Below are 19,146 nucleotides of genomic sequence, written 5' to 3'. Positions count from 1 at the left end.
TTTCAGGAACCTTGTTGTGGTCAGATGTGTGAAAACTGAGAAACCTTCTACAGGGAAGCAGTAACTTGTTATTGACACTAAGTGAATCTTGACTGAACCTTGATTTGACAGACCTGATGTTTTCAATTCCAACAGATAATCCAAGAGTGTAGAGACAGACAACTGGACAGGTGACATATGACAACAGTTAAGATATCTTCTTCATTTCTAGAGGAAAATGAGTCGTGTAGATTCCTTCCTGTTATTTAAGAGTACATACTCCTGATGAGCAGGATGCCTTAAGTCCCAAGAACTATTGAGGACCCATGCTTGGAGTTGCAGAACGTTCAAATTGGGGTGAAGTGTCGGATCCACATACTGAGACAACAGTTGAGAACTGATCAGAAGCCACCACGGAGGGCAAGAGATAAATCTGATGATGGAAGGGAACCAAACTTGTCTTGGCGAAGTTGGTGCAATCAAAATGGCCCTGGCTTGGTCCTGCTTGATCTTGTTGAGAACCTTTAAAAGCAACATAGTTGATGAATATGCATAAAAAAACCCTCACCTTTGTCCATGTAATAAGAAAAACATCTACGAGAGATTGGAGATTGAATCCTCCTTTGGAACAAAATTTTCTGCACTTCATGGTGGCTGCAGTGCGACAAAGTCGACCTCTGGAAACCCCCTAGCTAGGAATATTTTGTTGAGGACTTGAGTCCCATTCATAATTTAGGAGAAAATGTCTGCTGAGGTCGTCTGCCATGGTGTTTTGCATACCCGAGAGATAAGAAGCTGAAATGACTATCTGCTTCAGTGCAGAGCAACAGGGAAGAAGTTACTCACCTAGTGCTCTTTAAAATATGTGTCCCTATGGGTGCTCCACTGTAGGTGTGCTTGCGTCCCTGAGCTGCTAATCAGAGAATTTTGGACAGCACATGCACTACCTTTCCTCACGCCCTGCTACGAGGCTAGCCAGTGCAAGTGGGCTAACCCCCCTCAGCTCCTTGTCTACCGCAGAGTCATAGATAAGAACTCTGAAGTAGAGGGGAGGAGGGTGGGTTGTGAAGCACCCAGAGAGGGACACGTCTCGAAGAACCATCGTTAGTGCACAAGGTGAGTAACTTCTTTTTTTTCCCCCGAGTAGTGTCCCTATGGGTGCTCCCCTGTAGGTGATTCCCGAGCAGTATCCCTACTGGAGGGCTGGGGCTTTGGAGTTTGGTTACAGATGACAGTACTGGGGAGCCAAATATCGCATCGGAGGTGGAATCATTAGTGATCGCATAGTGTTCTGTGAAGGTATGGACTGATGTCCATGTCACCGCTCTACAGATTTCTCATATGCTTGAAGAAAGCAACGGATGAGGAGATCAACCTCATGGAGTGTGCACGAATCCTATCTGAAGGGGTCACTCTTATTCAGTTTGAGACCCAGTTGGAGAGTCTCTGGGCTGATATTGCTGAGCCCTTGGATCTTTCCGCAATAAAGAGGAAAAGTTTAGGAGACTTCTTTAAAGCCTTTGTCCTATCCAGGTAAAAGGCTAGGGCTCTCCTTGCATCTAGTGCATGTAATATAGCCTCCCTATTCTCTCGGTGAGGCTTGGGGCAGAAGGTGGGAAGATGAATCAATTGGTTCATGTGGAATGGGGCATTTACCTTAGGGATGAATTTTGGATGTGGTCTGAACGTAACCTTGTCCTGAAAGAATACTGTGTAAGGGGGCTGTGCCATCAGAGCTGCTGTTTCTCTTATTCTCCTAGCCGAGGTGATTGCTATCAGGAAGGCTGTTTTTACTGAGAGATGTGTAAGCCAACAGATGGCCATAGGTTTGAAGGGAGGCCTAGTCAGTCCTTTCAATACCAGATTTAGGTCCCATGTGGGGGTAGGAAGTCAGGGTTGTGGGGAAAGGTTAACTATCCATGAGGAATCTTTTAGTGATCGGGTGGGGGAAGGCTGCTATAGCTGCTCGGTGGACTCAGAGAGCTGAGAGATAGTCCCAGTCTTATTAGGGTCAGTATATAGTCAAGGATCTTTGGCAGACCCATGGATTTCAGAGAGATTTTCTGAGAAGTTCACCAAATCTGGAACCTGGACAATTTTTGCAAGTATGGTGTGTTGAGGACAGTGTGATGTTGTGGGCGATACACCAACTTCATAGTCTCATCGCTCCCCCTTGTCAGTTTATGTAGTACATACATGCCATATGGTCTGTAAGGACTCTCGTATGTGATCCCTTGATTAGTGAGAGGAAATGGGCACAGGCATTTCTAACTGCCCTTAGCTCGAGGAGGTTGATATGAAGGGATATTTCCATAGATGACCACCTGCCTTGTGTTTTGAGGTTGTTTAGATGTCAACTCCATCCTATGAGCGATGCATTGGTGGTGAGAAGCAAAGACGGTGGGTGCGGGTGAAAAGGGGATCCCCGTGCAAACATTGGCTGGATCTTTCCACCAGTCAAAGGAGCTTTTGATCCTGTGGGTAGTGACAGATTTGTCTAGTCTGCACTCTGTCTCTGTTTGGACTGTAAACTGAGCTGAACCACATCTGGAGGCATCATATGTGAAGCCTGGCAGGTGGTATTAATGCTGTGCCCGCTGCTCTATGCCAAGGGCCCTACCAAATTCCCAGTCATTTAAAACGTGATGGACCGTGAAATCTGGTCTCCCCCATGAAATTTGGTCTTTTTTGTACTTTTACCCTAATACAGATTTCACGGGGGAAACCAGCATTTCTCAAACAGGGGGTCCTGACTCAAAAGGGGTTGAGGGTGAGGGAGTTGCAAAGTTGTTGTAAAGGTGTCATGGTATTGCCACCCTTCTGCGCTGTCTTCAGAGCTGGGTGGATGGAGAGTGGTGGCTGCTGGCCGAGGGCCCAGCTCTGAAGGCACCAGTGCAGAAGTAAGGGTAGCAACACCATACCATGCCATCCTTACTTCTGCACTGCTGCTGGCAGTGGCACTGCCTTCAGAGTTGGGGTCCCATCCAGCAGCTGCTGTTCTCTGGCCACCCAACTCTGAAGTCAGCGCCGCTGCCAGCAGCAGTGCAGATTTAAGGGTGGCAAAACCGAGACCCCCCCCTAAAATAACCTTGTGACCACCCCACAACCCCCTCCAGTTACAACACCATGAAAATTCAGATTTTCATATCTGAAATAATGAAATTTATGATTTTTAAAGTCCTATGACTGTAAAATTGCCCAAAATGGACTGTGAATTTGGTAGGGCCCTACATATGCCCCAAGAGTTGAAGGCAATGTCTGGCTGATATTTGTGGGCTTTTTTGAATGGTCTCTACAAGTGTGGCCAAGGAGAAGAATCTGTGTTGAGGTAGGAGAGCTCTGGCCTGTACCGAGTCGAAGTCAACCCCTATAAATTCCAGGCGCTGTACTGGAAAGATGGTTGATTTCTGGGCATTGATCTGAACGTCCAGCTCCATTAACAAGTTTATTGCAGATTTGGTGACTTGGCGAGCCTCTTGTCACAGGTTCTGAGGAGGAAATCATCCAGGTAGGGGTAAATTGTGATCCTTTGGGAGCGTAAGTGTACTGCCATTACTGAGAGAACCTTGGAGAATACTCTCGGAGCAGATGATAGCCTGAAGGGGAGTAATTTGTACTGGTAATGTTCTTGTCCCAGGGTAAATCTGAGGAACCATCTGTGAGATGGTAGGATTGAGATATGGAAATAGGCGTCCTGAAGGTTGAGAGCTGAAAATCATCTTCCTGTTCCAACACTGGAATACTCATATTTAGCATGACCATCTTGAATTTTTGAGCTTGGCAAACTTGTTGAGTGCTCTGATGTCTAGTATGGGTCTCCAACCTCCCTTTCTGTTGGGTATTAGGAAATAAGAATAAAAAGCTTTGCCTTATACATGTTGAGGTACTGGTTCCAGACTTCTAACTGGAGGAGACTATCTATCTCTTGTCGTAGTAAACTCTTGTGAGAAGGGTCCCTGAAGAGTGATAGGGAAGGGTGTTGTGGAGGGAGAAGAGAGGTAAAATGGATGGAATACCCATTGCGAACAATCTCCAGGACTCATCAGTCTGATGTTGTGTTACAAGTGCTGCAAAACATTACAAGACAATAGCCGAATGGGTGGAAAGCAGCGGTCAGCTGTAGTGATTGGGGGAAGTGGTCCGTTAACGCCTTGACCAACACGTTAAAATTGGTGCTTGGAATTAGATGGTTGCGACGTGGAAGACTGTGGGCCAGATGGTTTACGCCTAGGGAACTTAAATTTTTTACTCTGTGGTTCGTAATAGCGCTGAGTTTAGTATTGGGAGGTGCATGGTTTGTGCTGGGGCTGCAGACTAAATTTCCCCTTCTGTCCAGGCGTGTAGATACCCAACAAATAGAGAGTGGCCCTGGAATCTTTAAGGGTATGTAGGGAGGTGTCCGTTTCGTCTGCAAAGAGCTTTGTGCCTTCAAAGGGAACGTATTCGACGGTCAACTGCACTTCTTTGGAGAAGCCTGAAAGGTGTAACTATGACATATGCCGCATAATCACCACTGTGGAAATGGACTGGGCTGCTGTGTCAGCTGTATCAAGAGCAGACTGTAGCACAGTGTTGGCCACTACCTGTCCCGCCTGCATGATTGCTTTGAACTGGTTATGCTGTGTGTGACAGGGTTGGGACTCACCACCCAGCGCCTCCTACTGGTTTTCTCCGGGAATTAGCTCAGTCCAGTGGCGCGCCCTCTCCTGGTGGTGTCCCGCCCGTTGTCTTACCCTTGGTTGGTGTCTGAGCCCGCGTTGGTCTCCAGCTCGTGGCGTCCTCTTCAGGACCACTGCCCTCTGGCAGTGCCCCTTAGTCCATCCACACCCCCTTCGGGGGGGGGGGTGTGATAAGCAGTCTTTCTACACCCCAGCCACCATGTCCAACCACACCCCCAAAATCTAATCCCTCCTGCCAGGGATCTGGCGTAGTCGGTGATGGCCGCTCCCCAAGGCCGATGGCTGGGTATACTGCACGGGGGAAAAGGGGGGACCCAGGCCCACCCTCTACTCTGGGTCACGACCCAGGGACCCTCTGGCGGCAGCCTCGTTAGCCTCCTTATACAGGCTACGGGCTAGAGCTCTCTTCTGCTCCCCAAGCCTGGCCAGCACTGTGCTGTCCACGGTGCTAGTCTCCCAGCTCTGGAGACAGACCTTCCCCTGTCGAAGGTCTGGGACAGACTGCCTGCTCCCTTCCTGGGCAGCCTTTATATAGGACCAAGCTGAGCCCTGATTGGCTGTCTCCAATCTTGGCTCTGATTGGCCCCTAGTAAGCCCTTTTCTTATTGGCTGCCGGCCTGTGCAGGCGCCCTGGCCTGCTGCAGCCCCTCCTAGCATGGGGGTGGGGCAGACACCCCACCACACTGTGACTCAGGAATCTGATCAATAAAGTTGCTAAATTTCGAATAATTGAAGTAGTCATATTTCGGAGTCAGGCTTGGTAATTGGCGATTACTTTGGAATTTATTACTGTTACTGTGGTGCCATACAATCTGTAACCACTCTGAAAGTAAAAGCATGTTAGCAGCGTTAACTTATGAAGTGTATTTAATTTGTTATCAGTTACAACAGCTTTAGAAGAACTTTGCCTTCAAGAGGAGGTGTGTAAGCAAATGCGCACGTGACAGGCCTTCCACATAACTGCTTTTGTTGCTTCTCACAATCAATAGTACATAAGTCATGATCAATTGGCATGCTTTTCTCAGAGAAGAAAAATTGACAATTAAACCAAAGCTACTCTTTCTCCTACTGAGAATGCTAAGAGTTGATTACTTTGAGTACTGCCCCTGTAGATTCCCCCCTCCAGAGATGTGTGCTCCCATGGCACTGCAAGTTCAAAATCGTCTAGGAAGCAATGACTATTGAGACTGCAGACATGCCTCCTTGTGCACCTAAATGTTGGTGTAGTAATACATAAGGAAGGCTGGCTCCAATAGCCCTCACTTCCTTTATCAACCACTGTTGACAGATTGACTCAGAACTTGATCTTCTCCTAGGAAGGTCAAAACCTTCCATGAAATCTAATGGTGATGATTTGGAGGCCTGTCTACGTACAACTTATTAATTCTGTTTGATAGTATGAACACTCTGCTTGTGATCTTATGGATAACTTTACTATATTCTTGCCTCATACTTCTTGTTGCTAAGGAGGAGAGGAGGACTGGGGACTGGGTGTGCACCTCTGAATAGAGTGGTCATTAAAGACCATTGTGACAGACCCAGACGAGTGGGGTACAGGAGTCTGGTAGAGGGCAAACATACTGGTCACGGGATGAGTAGTTTTCTGTTCCCTGAGTGACCAGAGAAGGGGCTGCACTAGAGTAATCAGGAACCTGCTAGAACCAGTTAAGGCAGGCAGGCTAATTAGGACACCTGGGTTTTAAAAGGAGCTCACTTCAGTTTGTAGTGCGAGAGTGTGAGGAGCTGGGAGCAAGAGGTGCAAGGAGCTGAGAGTGAGAGGGTGTGCTGCTGGAGGACTGAGGAGCACAAGCGTTATCAGACACCAGGAGGAAGGTCCTGTGGTGAGAATAAGGAAGGTGTTTGGAGGAGGCCATGGGGAAGTAGCCCAGGGAGTTGTAGCTGTCATGCAGCTGTTACAGGAGGCACTATAGACAGCTGCAGTCCACAGGACCCTGGGCTGGAACCCGGAGTAGAGGGCGGGCTCGGTTCCCCCCAAACCTCCCGATTGACCTGGACTGTGGGTTCTTCCAGAGGGGAAGGTCTCTGGGCTGTTCCCCAACCCACATGGTGAATCTCTGAGGCAAGAAAATCCGCCAATAAACGCAGGACTCACCAAGATAGAGGAGGAACTTTGTCACACCATCAACAATTGAATAAGCTTTGCCTTAGAAAAACAATGGGATGGTTGCAATCTAGATAAAACCATTTTTTCAAAGTCTGGACTCCAGGTGGATGATAATCAAGCAACAGACCATCACACAGAGAACATTAATCATCTGATGGGGTTTTGAAGCTGACCAGGGAAGTCAGCTGACACAGGGGACTGTAAATGATAAAAGGAAAATGTCTGCTTTCAGTAGCCCTCTTCCCCCCAACCAGAAAAAGAAGGCAAGACTGAGCAAGGTGAAAGAGGGAGGAGAGAGGGGCAGCAGAATCCTGGACCCACTGAACAGATGTTAACCAAATCCCAAAGGACTCTTGGAGTGATGAGGAAAGTGAGGCAGGGATTTGCGTGCAGATTTTGCTGTTTTTTCCCCCACCGATCTATATATCTCTTGTGCTCGCTATGAGAAAAGTGGATTGGTTTAGAATTCCTTTTGCAAAGTCTGTCTTCTTTGGTTCATAAGAACATAAGAACGGCCATACTGGGTCAGACTAAAGGTCCATCTAGCCCAGTATCCTGTCTTCCGACAGTGGAAAATACCAGGTTCCCCAGAGGGAATGAACAGAACAGGTAATCAAGTGATCCATTCCCTGTTGCTCATTCCCAGCTTCTGGCAAACAGAAGCTAGGGACACCATCCCTGCCCATCCTGGCTAATAGCAATTGATGGACCTACCCTCCATGAATTTATCTAGTTCTTTTTGAACCCTGTTATAGTCTTGGCCTTCACAACATCCTCTGGCAAAGAGTTCCACAGGTTGACTGTGTGTTGTGTGAAGAAATACTTCTTTTTGTTTGTTTTAAATCAGCTCCCTATTAATTTCATTTGGTAATCAGCTGAAACGTCCCAGTCTTAGTAATCTCTCCTCATACAGAAGCCGTTCCATACCCCCAATGATTTTCGTTGCCCTTTTCTGAAGCTTTTCCACTTCCAAATATATCTTTTTTGAGATGAGGCAACCACATCTGCACGCAGTTTCAAGATGTGGGCGTACCATGGATTTATATAGAGGCAATATGATATTTTCTGTCTTATTATTTATTCCTTTCTTAATGATGCCCAACATTCTGTTCACTTTTTTGACTGCCGCTGCACATTGAGTGGATTTTTTCAGAGAACTATCCACAATAATTCCAAGATCTCTTCCTTGAGTGGTAACAGCTAATTTAGACCCCTTCATTTTGTATGTACAGTTGGGATTATGTTTTCCAATATGTATTACTTTGCATCTATCAACATTGAATTTCATCTGCCATTTTGTTGCCCAGTCACCTAGTTTTGAGAGATCCTTTTGTAGCTCTTCGCAATCTGCCTAGGACTTAACTATCTTGAGTAGTTTTGTGTCATCTTCAAATTTTGCCAGCTCACTGTTTACCCCTTTTTACAGATCATTTATGAATATGTTGAATAGGACTGGTCCCAGTACAGATTCCTGGGGGGCACCACCATTTACCTCTCTCTATTCTGAAAACTGACTATTTATTCCTGCCCTTTGTTTCCTATCTTTTAACCAGTTACCAATCCATGAGAGGACTTTCTCTCTTATCCCATGACAGCTTACTTTGCTTAAGAGCCTTTGGTGAGGGACTTTGTCAAAGGCTTTCTGAACATTTAAGTACACTATATCCACTGGATCCCCCCCTTGTCCACATCCTTGTTGACCCTCTCAACTAATAGATTGGTGAGGCATGATTTCCCTTTACAAAAACCATGTTGACTCTTCCCCATGTTCATCTATGTGTATGAAAATTCTGTTATTTACTATAGTTTCAACCAGTTTGCCCAGTACTGAAGTCAGGCTTACTGGCCTGTAATTGTCGGTCACCTACATTGGGGCCCTTTTTTATGGATTTTGAGATACTGGCAGCTCAAAGTCATGTCTTATTTTCTTTACTGTGATTTCTACTATGCATTTCTACCAAGCATTTTCTCTACCCTGATTTCTATAGTGCTGAACAGATAGTGGGGTCCGCACAGTGTCATCTTTAATCTATCTTCATCACAACCAACGAGGAGATCTGACCCTCAACTCAGGAACAATGGTCATGCTTACTCAAAAGAAAACAGTAACACCAGAAAATATAACATAAAAGCTTAAAAAATTTATTCGATATCTGTATATCTTTCAGTTGAAAAAGCTCGCTATTATGGGAAATGATCTATAACAATTATATTAAAAACGAAGATTAAGTTTAGGAGGTACAATGAAATTTGAAGTTAGACAAGCACAGCATAGGACTGAGGGAGACTAGAGTTTTTAACCCAAAACTTGTGTTTGAAATGCAAGAAAGCAAATTTAGAATTTCTGTGCTCTAGGCAGAAGACTTGTAAGAATTCTGTGTATTAACCATGAGTTAAAACTAAATTGACCATCATTGCTTTCAAAGAGTGAGATGCATACAGGCCTTCAAATGACAATCCCACCAACCAACAGCAGTACAGAACACATGATGACAGCTACTTTAGCATATTCTCTTGGTCACATCTTGTCCTGTTCTCTTGATATTGAAAGAGAGAAAGACTTTAGAGCCTTTTTATATAAGTTTGTTAAGTCTACTACACTGATTTAAAAAAAAAATCACCAAAAACATGCTGTGATAGATTGTTCTTAATCTTCAGCTGCTACTGAATTTTACAATATTTGATTTCTCTTCATTGTCAATTTAACTAGATGTGTGTGTCTACACAGATCCTTTATCCATTATAACTAACCTGCTGCTCCTACCAGATTTGTTCAATGATGCCACAATTCAGTGCTTGACATTACAGGTGCTTCATATACTAGCAAATTTGATATCAGTGAAGGAATTAGGTAGGGGAGCATGCTGACTATACAAGACAATGTTCCTTTTGAAAAAGACAGACATCTTTGTACTCAGCAATTTTAGGAAAGTAGATCAAAATTAATCTCAAATGGATTCTAGTGAAATATATATCTTTCAAGTTTGACTCCATGGAGTTCAGAGGTGTGAGAACTTGGAATGAGTATGTAATAGTACAGATTCTTATATAAGGAACTGAATTACTCAGAATAAAAGTTTTGAATTTACGAATTCTAAAACTATTACCCATGAAATAGTATGTGTGCACCTTCCAAAACTCATGAAAAGCAATAAGAAAACATTCAGGCTATTTAATAACAATTTTCAAACTTAAGGTACAAAAGGGAAATGTAACATGAAGCTGGATGCTTCAAAAACACACAAGAATAGACAGTATTCAGCTGAAACGTGTTACTGATGTTATAAAAATGCAACATAAAACTAGAGGATACTAAGAATATTTTCATTTTTTCTCAGCTTTAGCCCACTATCCTGTACACTTCCTTATGAGGAATGCATTTTGTGGTCTGATTTTTAAAAGTATTAAAACTTCAGTGACCATCAGTACAGTAAAGGGACAAGTTTAATCAGTTTTGAAAATATAGTTTCCAAAATATTAATATATTGCTTTAAATATATATTTGGGTAAGAAATAGTGCACTGTCTCTGATTTGTGGTGCTTTTGGTCTCACCTAAGCCATCCACTTAAGCCCATAAATACAGAAGAAAGCTACGTAATAAATCATAATGATATTTGTTATGAAGTGTTTTATTGTGGTAAAACACTTGTCAAAACACCGTTCAAATTAATCTTTTCATAAATATTGTAGATATTGTTGACAATAATATATACAGTTTTCTCTTTAATCAAACTGACAGCTTAAAAAAGCATATTTAAGCCACCTGAGATGTCACAAAGAAGGTAGACGTAGACTTTGCTAATTTTTCTTGGAAACCTATTTAATGGAAACTAAATGCCAAGCTTACTGCTATGGCTAAATATATTTGAAAAGAAGGTGACAGGTTGCTTAAAATAGAGATCATGGCTTGTACTTCTGACATTGTATACCCTTATATGGGGTTCAGAGTTTGTTAGAGATCAGAGGACTTAGTGCCTCACTTTGGCATTCTAATACATGTAACGAGCAGTGTTGAAAGGCTCTAGAGTGAGTTGCATCTTCCCTTCTTCTAACGGAAGGAAAGTTGACAATAAATGGGGCCTTTGAGGGAAGACAGGAGAAGTGGGGACGTTCGTGGGAGGCTGTGAAATGGTAGATCCAAGGCATCACTGAGGTTATAAAAGGAGCTTAGGTGGCCCCACAGAAAATTATGGTTCAGTAGTTAAAGAATCTTTTCTTTGATTTCCTAGTGTAGCAGCCATTTAATATTATGTTAAAACATTACCTACTTTGATATGCAGGACATTTTCATATTGTGAATAGCACATTACTTATTTTCCCCCCTAAAATAATAGTAGCAACAACAATAATAATAATACTATCTAGTTTATATAGAGCTTTTCATCAGTAGGTCTCAAAGAACTTTACAAAGGAGTTCAGCATCATTACTGGTGGAGAAATAAAAATGCATAGGCTTGGAAGAATTAAACGTTTATCAGTAAATTATGATAAATGTTGATTTCACTATATACACATAAACCAATGAAAACATATTTCCATCAGTAATGACTGAAATTTACAGATTGGCAAAGCAAGAAAAATTGCTGCTTGAGAATTAATTAGAGTTTGATTTAAGGCTATTTACTTTGTACATTTTGACATGTGATGTTGACAATTTTTTGGTTTAATGGTTCTAAAAATAACTTTTTGAATATCAGTGTCTACTGTTATTAAATAATTAATGTCTGACCCCCCCCCCTCCCATTGTCTGACCACCCATAATTTCCAGGAACTGAGAAAAATGCAATTAACCAAAAAAAAAAGATGCTTAACACCCATAATTTTTCACAACTGTGAAAATTTAAAATCGATAAATATAGAAAAAATGGTTAAAACTAAATACTGATATCTGTCAAAATTATAAAAAATAAGTGTTCTGCTAAGCCTAAAAATAAGACAATTTGTCTCTTTACATGAATTGAGAAACAGAACAACGTCCCTATTCTCAGAAGCTTTCACTTGCTTTCTGTCCTTTTCATAATCCAGTGCAAAATTTCCTTCTATGCTTCAGGTTCTTCAGTAAATGTTAAGACCCCTCTAATCTATTTAAATAGGTGTTTGTAAAATGGTTTCAAGTGTCATGGTTGTGGTACCCATGTACACCGGGTACAAGCTTGTTAAACACATTTTTTTAAAGCATTCACAATCAGGTTGGAATATGTGTACTTGTTTAATTTTGTCAATCTAAAAGGAATCAGGGAGTCAGCTGTGAACCCACTCAAAGAGATTAGCTGAAAGTTTTATCTCTGTGTATAAAACATGCATTGGAGTTCATGATTTTATGGTTCAATGAGCACCCCATTTATTATTATTTTTTTTGCAGTGTAGACAGGGCCTTAATGAAAACCACAATATAAACACACAGACAAAACTCATAGTTCCTTTTCAGAACAGCCTGCCCAACTGGGAGTGAAATCCTGGCTCTACTGAAATCAAAGGGAGTTTTGCCGTTGACTTCAATGGTGCTAGGATTTCACAGTTGTGTCTAAGTAACTACTAGTTTTTCAAATGCTATCTGCGGACTCATCACCTCTACCTAACTTAAGACTCCTATAGTCCTATATTATTTTATGAAACCATCTCTGACTCCCAGTTTCATAGTACAAAACTGTACTTCTCATATCTCAAAACTTTGTCACTGTACATCTCATACCCTGTCCTGCCAGATGAAAAATGTTACCTGGATTATTTGATGTAATCTACAGTACATAGTTCACTATTATTTGCATGTACAGTACAGATTAATTTACTCTGATATTTTGGTATAAGTGAGGCTATAGAAAACTAACTTTGGACTTTATAAACCATTGGGACCATTATTTTGTCCAATCAGACATTATCAAACTTTTTTTCACAGTATGGATCACATCTTAATAGAGATACCCTAAGCAAACTATTTATCCTTCAGGCTAGGAAAGAAGAAAGAAGGAAAATGATAGATTGTTATTTCTATTTTTAAATACTTGGAAACCACACAGACACTATATTGATGAGCATCATATTCAGTAGACACATTTAAAATGTTCATTCAAGTTCTAGACATATTACTGGTTCTAGTGGTACCTCCCATTTTAAGCACAGGGAATATTGCTGGACTTGGTAATATAATTAAAACAGAATGAACTTCTGAAATGCATTCATTGTAGATAAATTAAATATATAAAGATGCACATGGTAATGTAAAATCCTCAATTTATTTCAGTATTTTAGCAGGAAGTTTGTTTCACGTGTCATGATGGATGTACTAAATTTGCTTTTCAACCATCCATGCTAAATAACCTTGTGCAACTGATTTTATTGCATCGGGTACAGGAATATTAAATAAAGATTGGCTTTGCTGGTTTCCTAATTCTGTATAATGCATTTTTCATTCAACCTTTCCATGTTAAAAAATAAAAATAAAAAAATAAACCTAACTTAATTTCACTTTCATGCACAATAAGAAGCAATAATATGGGTTTATTGGAAACCAGCAGAAACTTGCTGTACTGTATTCTCATTTTGAACAGAGAGTGGATCTTACCTCAGACCAAAGATGTGTGATTGTTCATAATTGAATAAGGAGTGAATTTTAGCTTCTGAATTCAAAATTATAAGTCTGTCAATTACATCCTGAAAAAAGAAGGCATTATTATAAAATTATCATGCATCTTCTTACATTTCTTACACTTAAGGTTGATTGATGTGTAAAAATACAGCATTATTTTTTCTAAATGTTACCATTTTTTTTTTTAAGTATTCGTGCTTAATGTTCTTACTTCCATTAAAGTCAATGGTGCGGAATCAAGGCATATATATATATAAAAATAAAACAAACACATAACTCAGTTAAATACATATCAAGGCACTGAAATATTAAGCATTTTAAATTACTATTGAATGTTAATATTGGAGTAAAATGGTAAAATGTATGTTTAGTGTTTTTGAAATATGTAGTTCTTTCCATTTCAAGCTAATTTAATCAAAATTTCAGGTATTAAATAATTTTGTGCATAGAAATACAAGTACCAACTCAGACTAGACCAGGGGTCGGCAACGTTTGGCACGCAGCTCGCCAGGGTAAGCACCCTAGCGGGCCGGGCCAGTTTATTTACCTGCTGACGCGGCACGTTCGGCCGATCGCGGCTCCCACTGGCCGCGGTTCGCCGTCCCGGGCCAATGGGGGTGGCGGGAAGCGGCGCGGGCGAGGGATGTGCTGGCCGCGGCTTCCCGCCGCCCCCATCGGCCTGGGACGGCGAACCGCGGCCAGTGGGGGCCGCGATCGGCCAAACCTGCCACGTCAGCAGGTAAATAAACTGGCCCGGCCCGCTAGGGTGCTTACCCTGGCGAGCTGCGTGCCAAACGTTGCCGACCCCTGGACTAGACAACGGTCCATCTAGTCCAGTATTCTATCTCTAACTATGGTGAGTACCAGATGCTTCAAAGAAAGGTTCAGGAAACCTGATAGTGGACAATTATGGAATAACTTGCCCAATAGAAAAGTTCTGTGGGTTATTTTTGTTTGTTTTTTGTTTTTTGCAAACCCTGTCAAATCATCAGTTTGTTTATGATGTGAAGTAAGAGTGTGTTTTATATGGGCAATTTTATTTTTATCCTACAGTGCTTGACAAAACTGTAAATGACCAGTAGATTGCTCACTGTTTTATCTAAAGTTCAGATTGTATTATCCCTCTCTCTAGTTTGTCTCATATATTGCTTCCAAAGTAATTCATTTTAAAGAATGCACAAAATGCACAAAAATTCCACTGACGACATTCTCTTCGACTCAGATTGGTGTGGTAAACTCAAAAGAACTAAAACCAACAAAATCCTTAGGGGCTTTGTTTGCATCAAATGAAATCCATTTTTATTTATTTATTAAATTCTGTTTGAGAAGCATGGCCTCAGAAACAGCAGGGAGAATTATTGTCTGACTCTTTAGATCAATGAGTCATTTCAAGACCACATCAGAGAGAAAAATTATGAACTTAATTTCATAAAATCCATAACAACTTGTACTTCATTTTTTATAAAACAAAGTTACCACTACCAGTAAAATAACATTGGTCAAACATTGGGGGGAGGGATAGCTCAGTGGTTTGAGCATTGGCCTGCTAAACTCTCAGGGTTGTGAGTTCAATCCTTTAGGGGGCCACTTGGGGATCTGGGGCAAAATCAGTACTTGGCCCTGCTAGTGAAGGCAGGGGGCTGGACTCGATGACCTTTCAAGGTCCCTTCCAGTTCTAGGAGATGGGATATCTCCATTAATTATTATTATTATTATTATTATAAAGCAGAATATCCTTTATTTAAAATGCATTCTTATGTAAAGATAGTGGAATCCTCTGACACCAAATTATTTCCCTCCCCCACAGAACAACTTCACTGTAAGTGAAACTGCTACTTTACACTGCAATGCAACTAAACAATTTAACATTTATTCTAAATCACTGGAAATTCGATTTTATTGGATCATTTGTGTATACAAAGATTCTTTTGAATATAATTTCCTTTAACCCCAAGATTGCTGCTGCCTTTTCAGTCAGTTGGTTGGCCATGAACTCAGTAATGTAAATAATTTATAAAGGACTTAATGCAAATTGGCTATTTGTGTGCACAAAGAAAGAGATGCTGAGGGATGTTTGTCTGACAACTGCAGCCTCTTCTGCCATAGTATGTTTTAGCAAGGAGCCAAGAATGAGGGGTGGAACACTGCAGACACCGGGGTTCTAAAGAGTGACCCAGGGACATCTGAGCCACGGATGGGGGTTATGAGGGAATGGAGATCTGGAGAGTAACCCAGAGAAGAAGCGCAGGTGTACAGGGGCCAAGAGAAGATTCTGGGCTTTGGAGGGGCTTGTGCAAACACCAGGGCTCTGAAGGTGGAGAGAGCATAATTTGGAGAATATATAAGAACTTTTACTACTATCCATGTGAGCAACTATCAACACTGAAATAACACTTCTTTACAAACCTAAGAAATTCCTCAAACAAAAAGCTTTATTAAAAAAATCAGTTAGAGGTGTTCCAGAGTATATTCCACCAACCCAGATTCATAAAGCTATGAAATCACTACTTAAGTCTCACGCAACCCATAGAACCTTCAAATATGATTTTGCTTTCTTCATATTACATCACTTGCATACACTACCCTCAACAAATGACTACTCCCCTCCTATGCCTCACAAAACATGCAATTTGGACTCTGAACACAAATAACTACTGAAAACAGAAAATAGCACCATACTGCCTCATTAATCACGTAAATAGTGTTACAAGATTTCAAAATAGAAACTTCCAAACATGACAGACAATTTTACAAACTATTTCCACTTTTAAAAATATTCCCTGCACTAATAGTCATCCAAGACTCTCATGCATAACTAAAAATCTACACCATAAAAACGAATCAAATATTTTAATACAATAGTCAACAGTTTGAGCAATTGACAAACATCCAATTGTAACCACTTTGTGTGGTTAGAGTTGAAGTTTACACATGACGTGCAGAAGAGGAGGGCAGGGAATGTGGATAAAATAATGTGGAGAATGAGCAATCATTAGCATACATACATAGGACTGGGTAAGGAAGTTACTAGGTAAATCCTGACTTTTTATGTTGTGTTGGTAGTTTATGCACTTCAGCAACTCTAACCCATTTTTAATTAATATTTTTGTTAAAACGTTAAATATTTGTCACTACAATGTGTGTGATATAAGACTACATATATAGTCCCTCCTCCCTCCACTTAATATATACATACATACACATACACACACACATAATAATGTATGATACAAATATATCCATACATATGCACATGCGCACGCACACACAAAATTAGAGACGTTCATATATATCATTATTATCCCTGGGAACAGATTTATAATACAAGTGAGGAAGAAAAGTAAGACCTTCAAATTATGTAAAGATTTTATATTAACCAATATACTATGTGCATATGCTGCCCTCATGCTGCACACAATAAAAAATGCAAAAACATTTTAAAATATATCATTGAGCAGAAAATAGAGCATGTCTTTAATTATTAACATAATACTTGCTCAGGCAAAGTGTCTAACTACATTGTAATATTTTGAAAAAAAATCAAAGAAAAAATTACTTACAATAACATTTGTAGGAACTTCACGGAGAGAATATTCTGGTTTATTTGGTATCTCCTGATCACCTATCAGTTCATAAATAGCAGGATAGGATAGCAAATTTACCAGCGATAGAAAAGACTTAAAAAAAAAAAAAAGTTGCTCCTGTGAACTTTTGTATTTATATAACCAAACATTTGATAGCATTTAATTGGCAGTTAATTAAAACAATGTAAAGAAGTTAGGCCCAGGTCTCAGCCTCACCCTGCTCTGCAGTGTGAAGTTTAAACAGGCAGAGCTGCCCAACAAAACAAATGTGGAACATTACTCATATCCTCATGAGAGACACATGTATGCTAGCCTAAAGGTAGTGCCCATGCACCTTGTGAGAACTGTGTGAACTGATGGGCTGTCACATTGCAGAAGCGAATGGCCCAGTGAAAGTTGAGAATTCTTCTATGGGTCTGAATGAAGTACAATTCTGGCAATAAATGTTGAATGATTTTCGAATGCTATACTACTTATATCATCACATACTTGTAAAATTTGGTGGTTTAGATCATCTTGAACTAGTAGTTGTAACTCATTCTAAAACAAAGTAACCGTTATTAGAAAGAGAACTTTCCACTTGAAAGAATGTAACCTCATGAAAAACAAACTAACTGAAAATCAAATGTAAAATCAAATCATATTCCATCTAAAATATTAGCCAATTTAGGTATACATTTATATGCTGTTCTACAACACTGCTCATAAAGAACTCATTTGGTCAAGATGATCCTCTATATCACTCTTTTTATGATATCGTTTTAAATTGACTTTAAGTGACCCTTGCAATTGTGACCCTCCATATAACACAGGAACCTATTTCATTCAGTCATTGTTTTGCTTGTTGTATTACACCAATTTTGCCTTAAGTGGCTAAATTAGAAGCAATGCTGATGAAATGTCTCATTTAGGATATTAATGAAAGCACCTGTGTATTTATACACAGTAGTAACAAATTGCACAAAATAAGATAATTTCTCACCTTCTGACAGCTTCGGTCAATAGGATCTACTGGAGTAGAACTGGGGTGAGTTACTCTAAGATCATCTCTTCCACACTCCAGAACAGCCCATAATTCAGTTATAAGTGCTTTTATAAACCCTAAAATTAAATGTTTGATTTAGTCACAAAAATGCTTACTAAAACAAGTAAAATAAAACTCAAAACTCTATACAATGTGGACCAAATCTTAAAAAGAGATTGCCTCAGGGACTACTCTCCTTTTCTATCCATAATATGGTAGGTACACCACCATCCTTCCCACTGATGATCAAATAGCATCATTAGGACAACTACAGCAACTCTTTACAAGGAAAAGTAATATTACTGTAGGTAATATATTTTTCCATTTTTGTTTGTTTGATTTTAAGCGATTAAGTAGCTGGAAACAAAGAAGACCCAGTATTTTGTCATAAACTAGCTCTTATAGACCACAATTTGGGAACCATATATTATACAATATCATTGATTCTAAAGACACAGGATTTAAGACAACTTGTCTGGAAACAACTCACTTGCACAATAAAGTAAACTAGATTTACCTAAAGAGAGAGTAGTTTTGCACAGCTGCCTGTGCCAGTCTACTGTAATATACAGGGTCAGATTTAGGGGCAGGCTATCCAGGCAACCGCCTGGGGTGCCGGGCTTTGGGGGCACCGTGCTTGGGGTGCTGTTTTTGTTGTTAGCAACAAAAGGGAAAATAGAAAGTTTGAAGTAAAATGTTTCAGGTATTCAGCTTGTGGATTAATTTTTCACTAACTACCTAGAATGTTTTGGACCTTTGTAGAATCTCGTGGAACCTTCCAGACTTTCTGAGAACTACATTTTCCTTGACCCTCCTAGAATGTTGTCAGCCATGCCCTTGCAGGTATATAATGGACAGGGCATTGCCAATCAGTCAATGAGATATAAGAATGAAGTGAGAGCCCAGTTGCGACACTGCAAACCTTGTTTTATTGTGCAATTGTGAAAGTGTACTTGTGTTTTAAGACTTGAAGAGTGTAAGTAGCGACTAATAAAGGATATATCTATCGAACCCCTATCTATGCAACAATATAAAAGAAACATTGTTATTTCTTTTGCCATGCTTACCATGTAAAGTTTGATTACTTTCTAAGACTGCAGAACACAGACTTTTGCTCTCCCTAATACTGACCATTTTCCCCCCATAGAAAATAAAAGATGCCCCTGAA

At 40.5% G+C, this 19,146-nt stretch overlaps 1 protein-coding gene across 2 annotated transcripts in view; it reads right to left on the bottom strand.

Moving 5' to 3' along the window:
- Window positions 1-19,146, bottom strand: part of TBC1D32 (TBC1 domain family member 32) — a 157,010-nt gene that overhangs the window by 86,326 nt on the left and 51,538 nt on the right. For both annotated transcript variants that reach the window (XM_026649841.2, XM_026649842.2), the window contains exons 21-23: window positions 17,937-18,055; window positions 16,931-17,047; window positions 13,347-13,435 (exon numbers count right to left, since the gene is read on the bottom strand). In XM_026649841.2, coding sequence (XP_026505626.1) covers window positions 13,347-13,435; window positions 16,931-17,047; window positions 17,937-18,055 — 325 coding nt within the window. The remainder of the gene's footprint in view (window positions 1-13,346; window positions 13,436-16,930; window positions 17,048-17,936; window positions 18,056-19,146) is intronic.

This window comes from Terrapene carolina, unplaced genomic scaffold (genome assembly GCF_002925995.2).
Source record: "Terrapene carolina triunguis isolate 2854851 unplaced genomic scaffold, T_m_triunguis-2.0 Scaffold85, whole genome shotgun sequence".
Taxonomy (NCBI): domain Eukaryota; kingdom Metazoa; phylum Chordata; order Testudines; family Emydidae; genus Terrapene; species Terrapene triunguis.
Note: the sequence above shows the minus strand (reverse complement) of the source record. Positions and strands in the feature narration are given on the sequence as shown.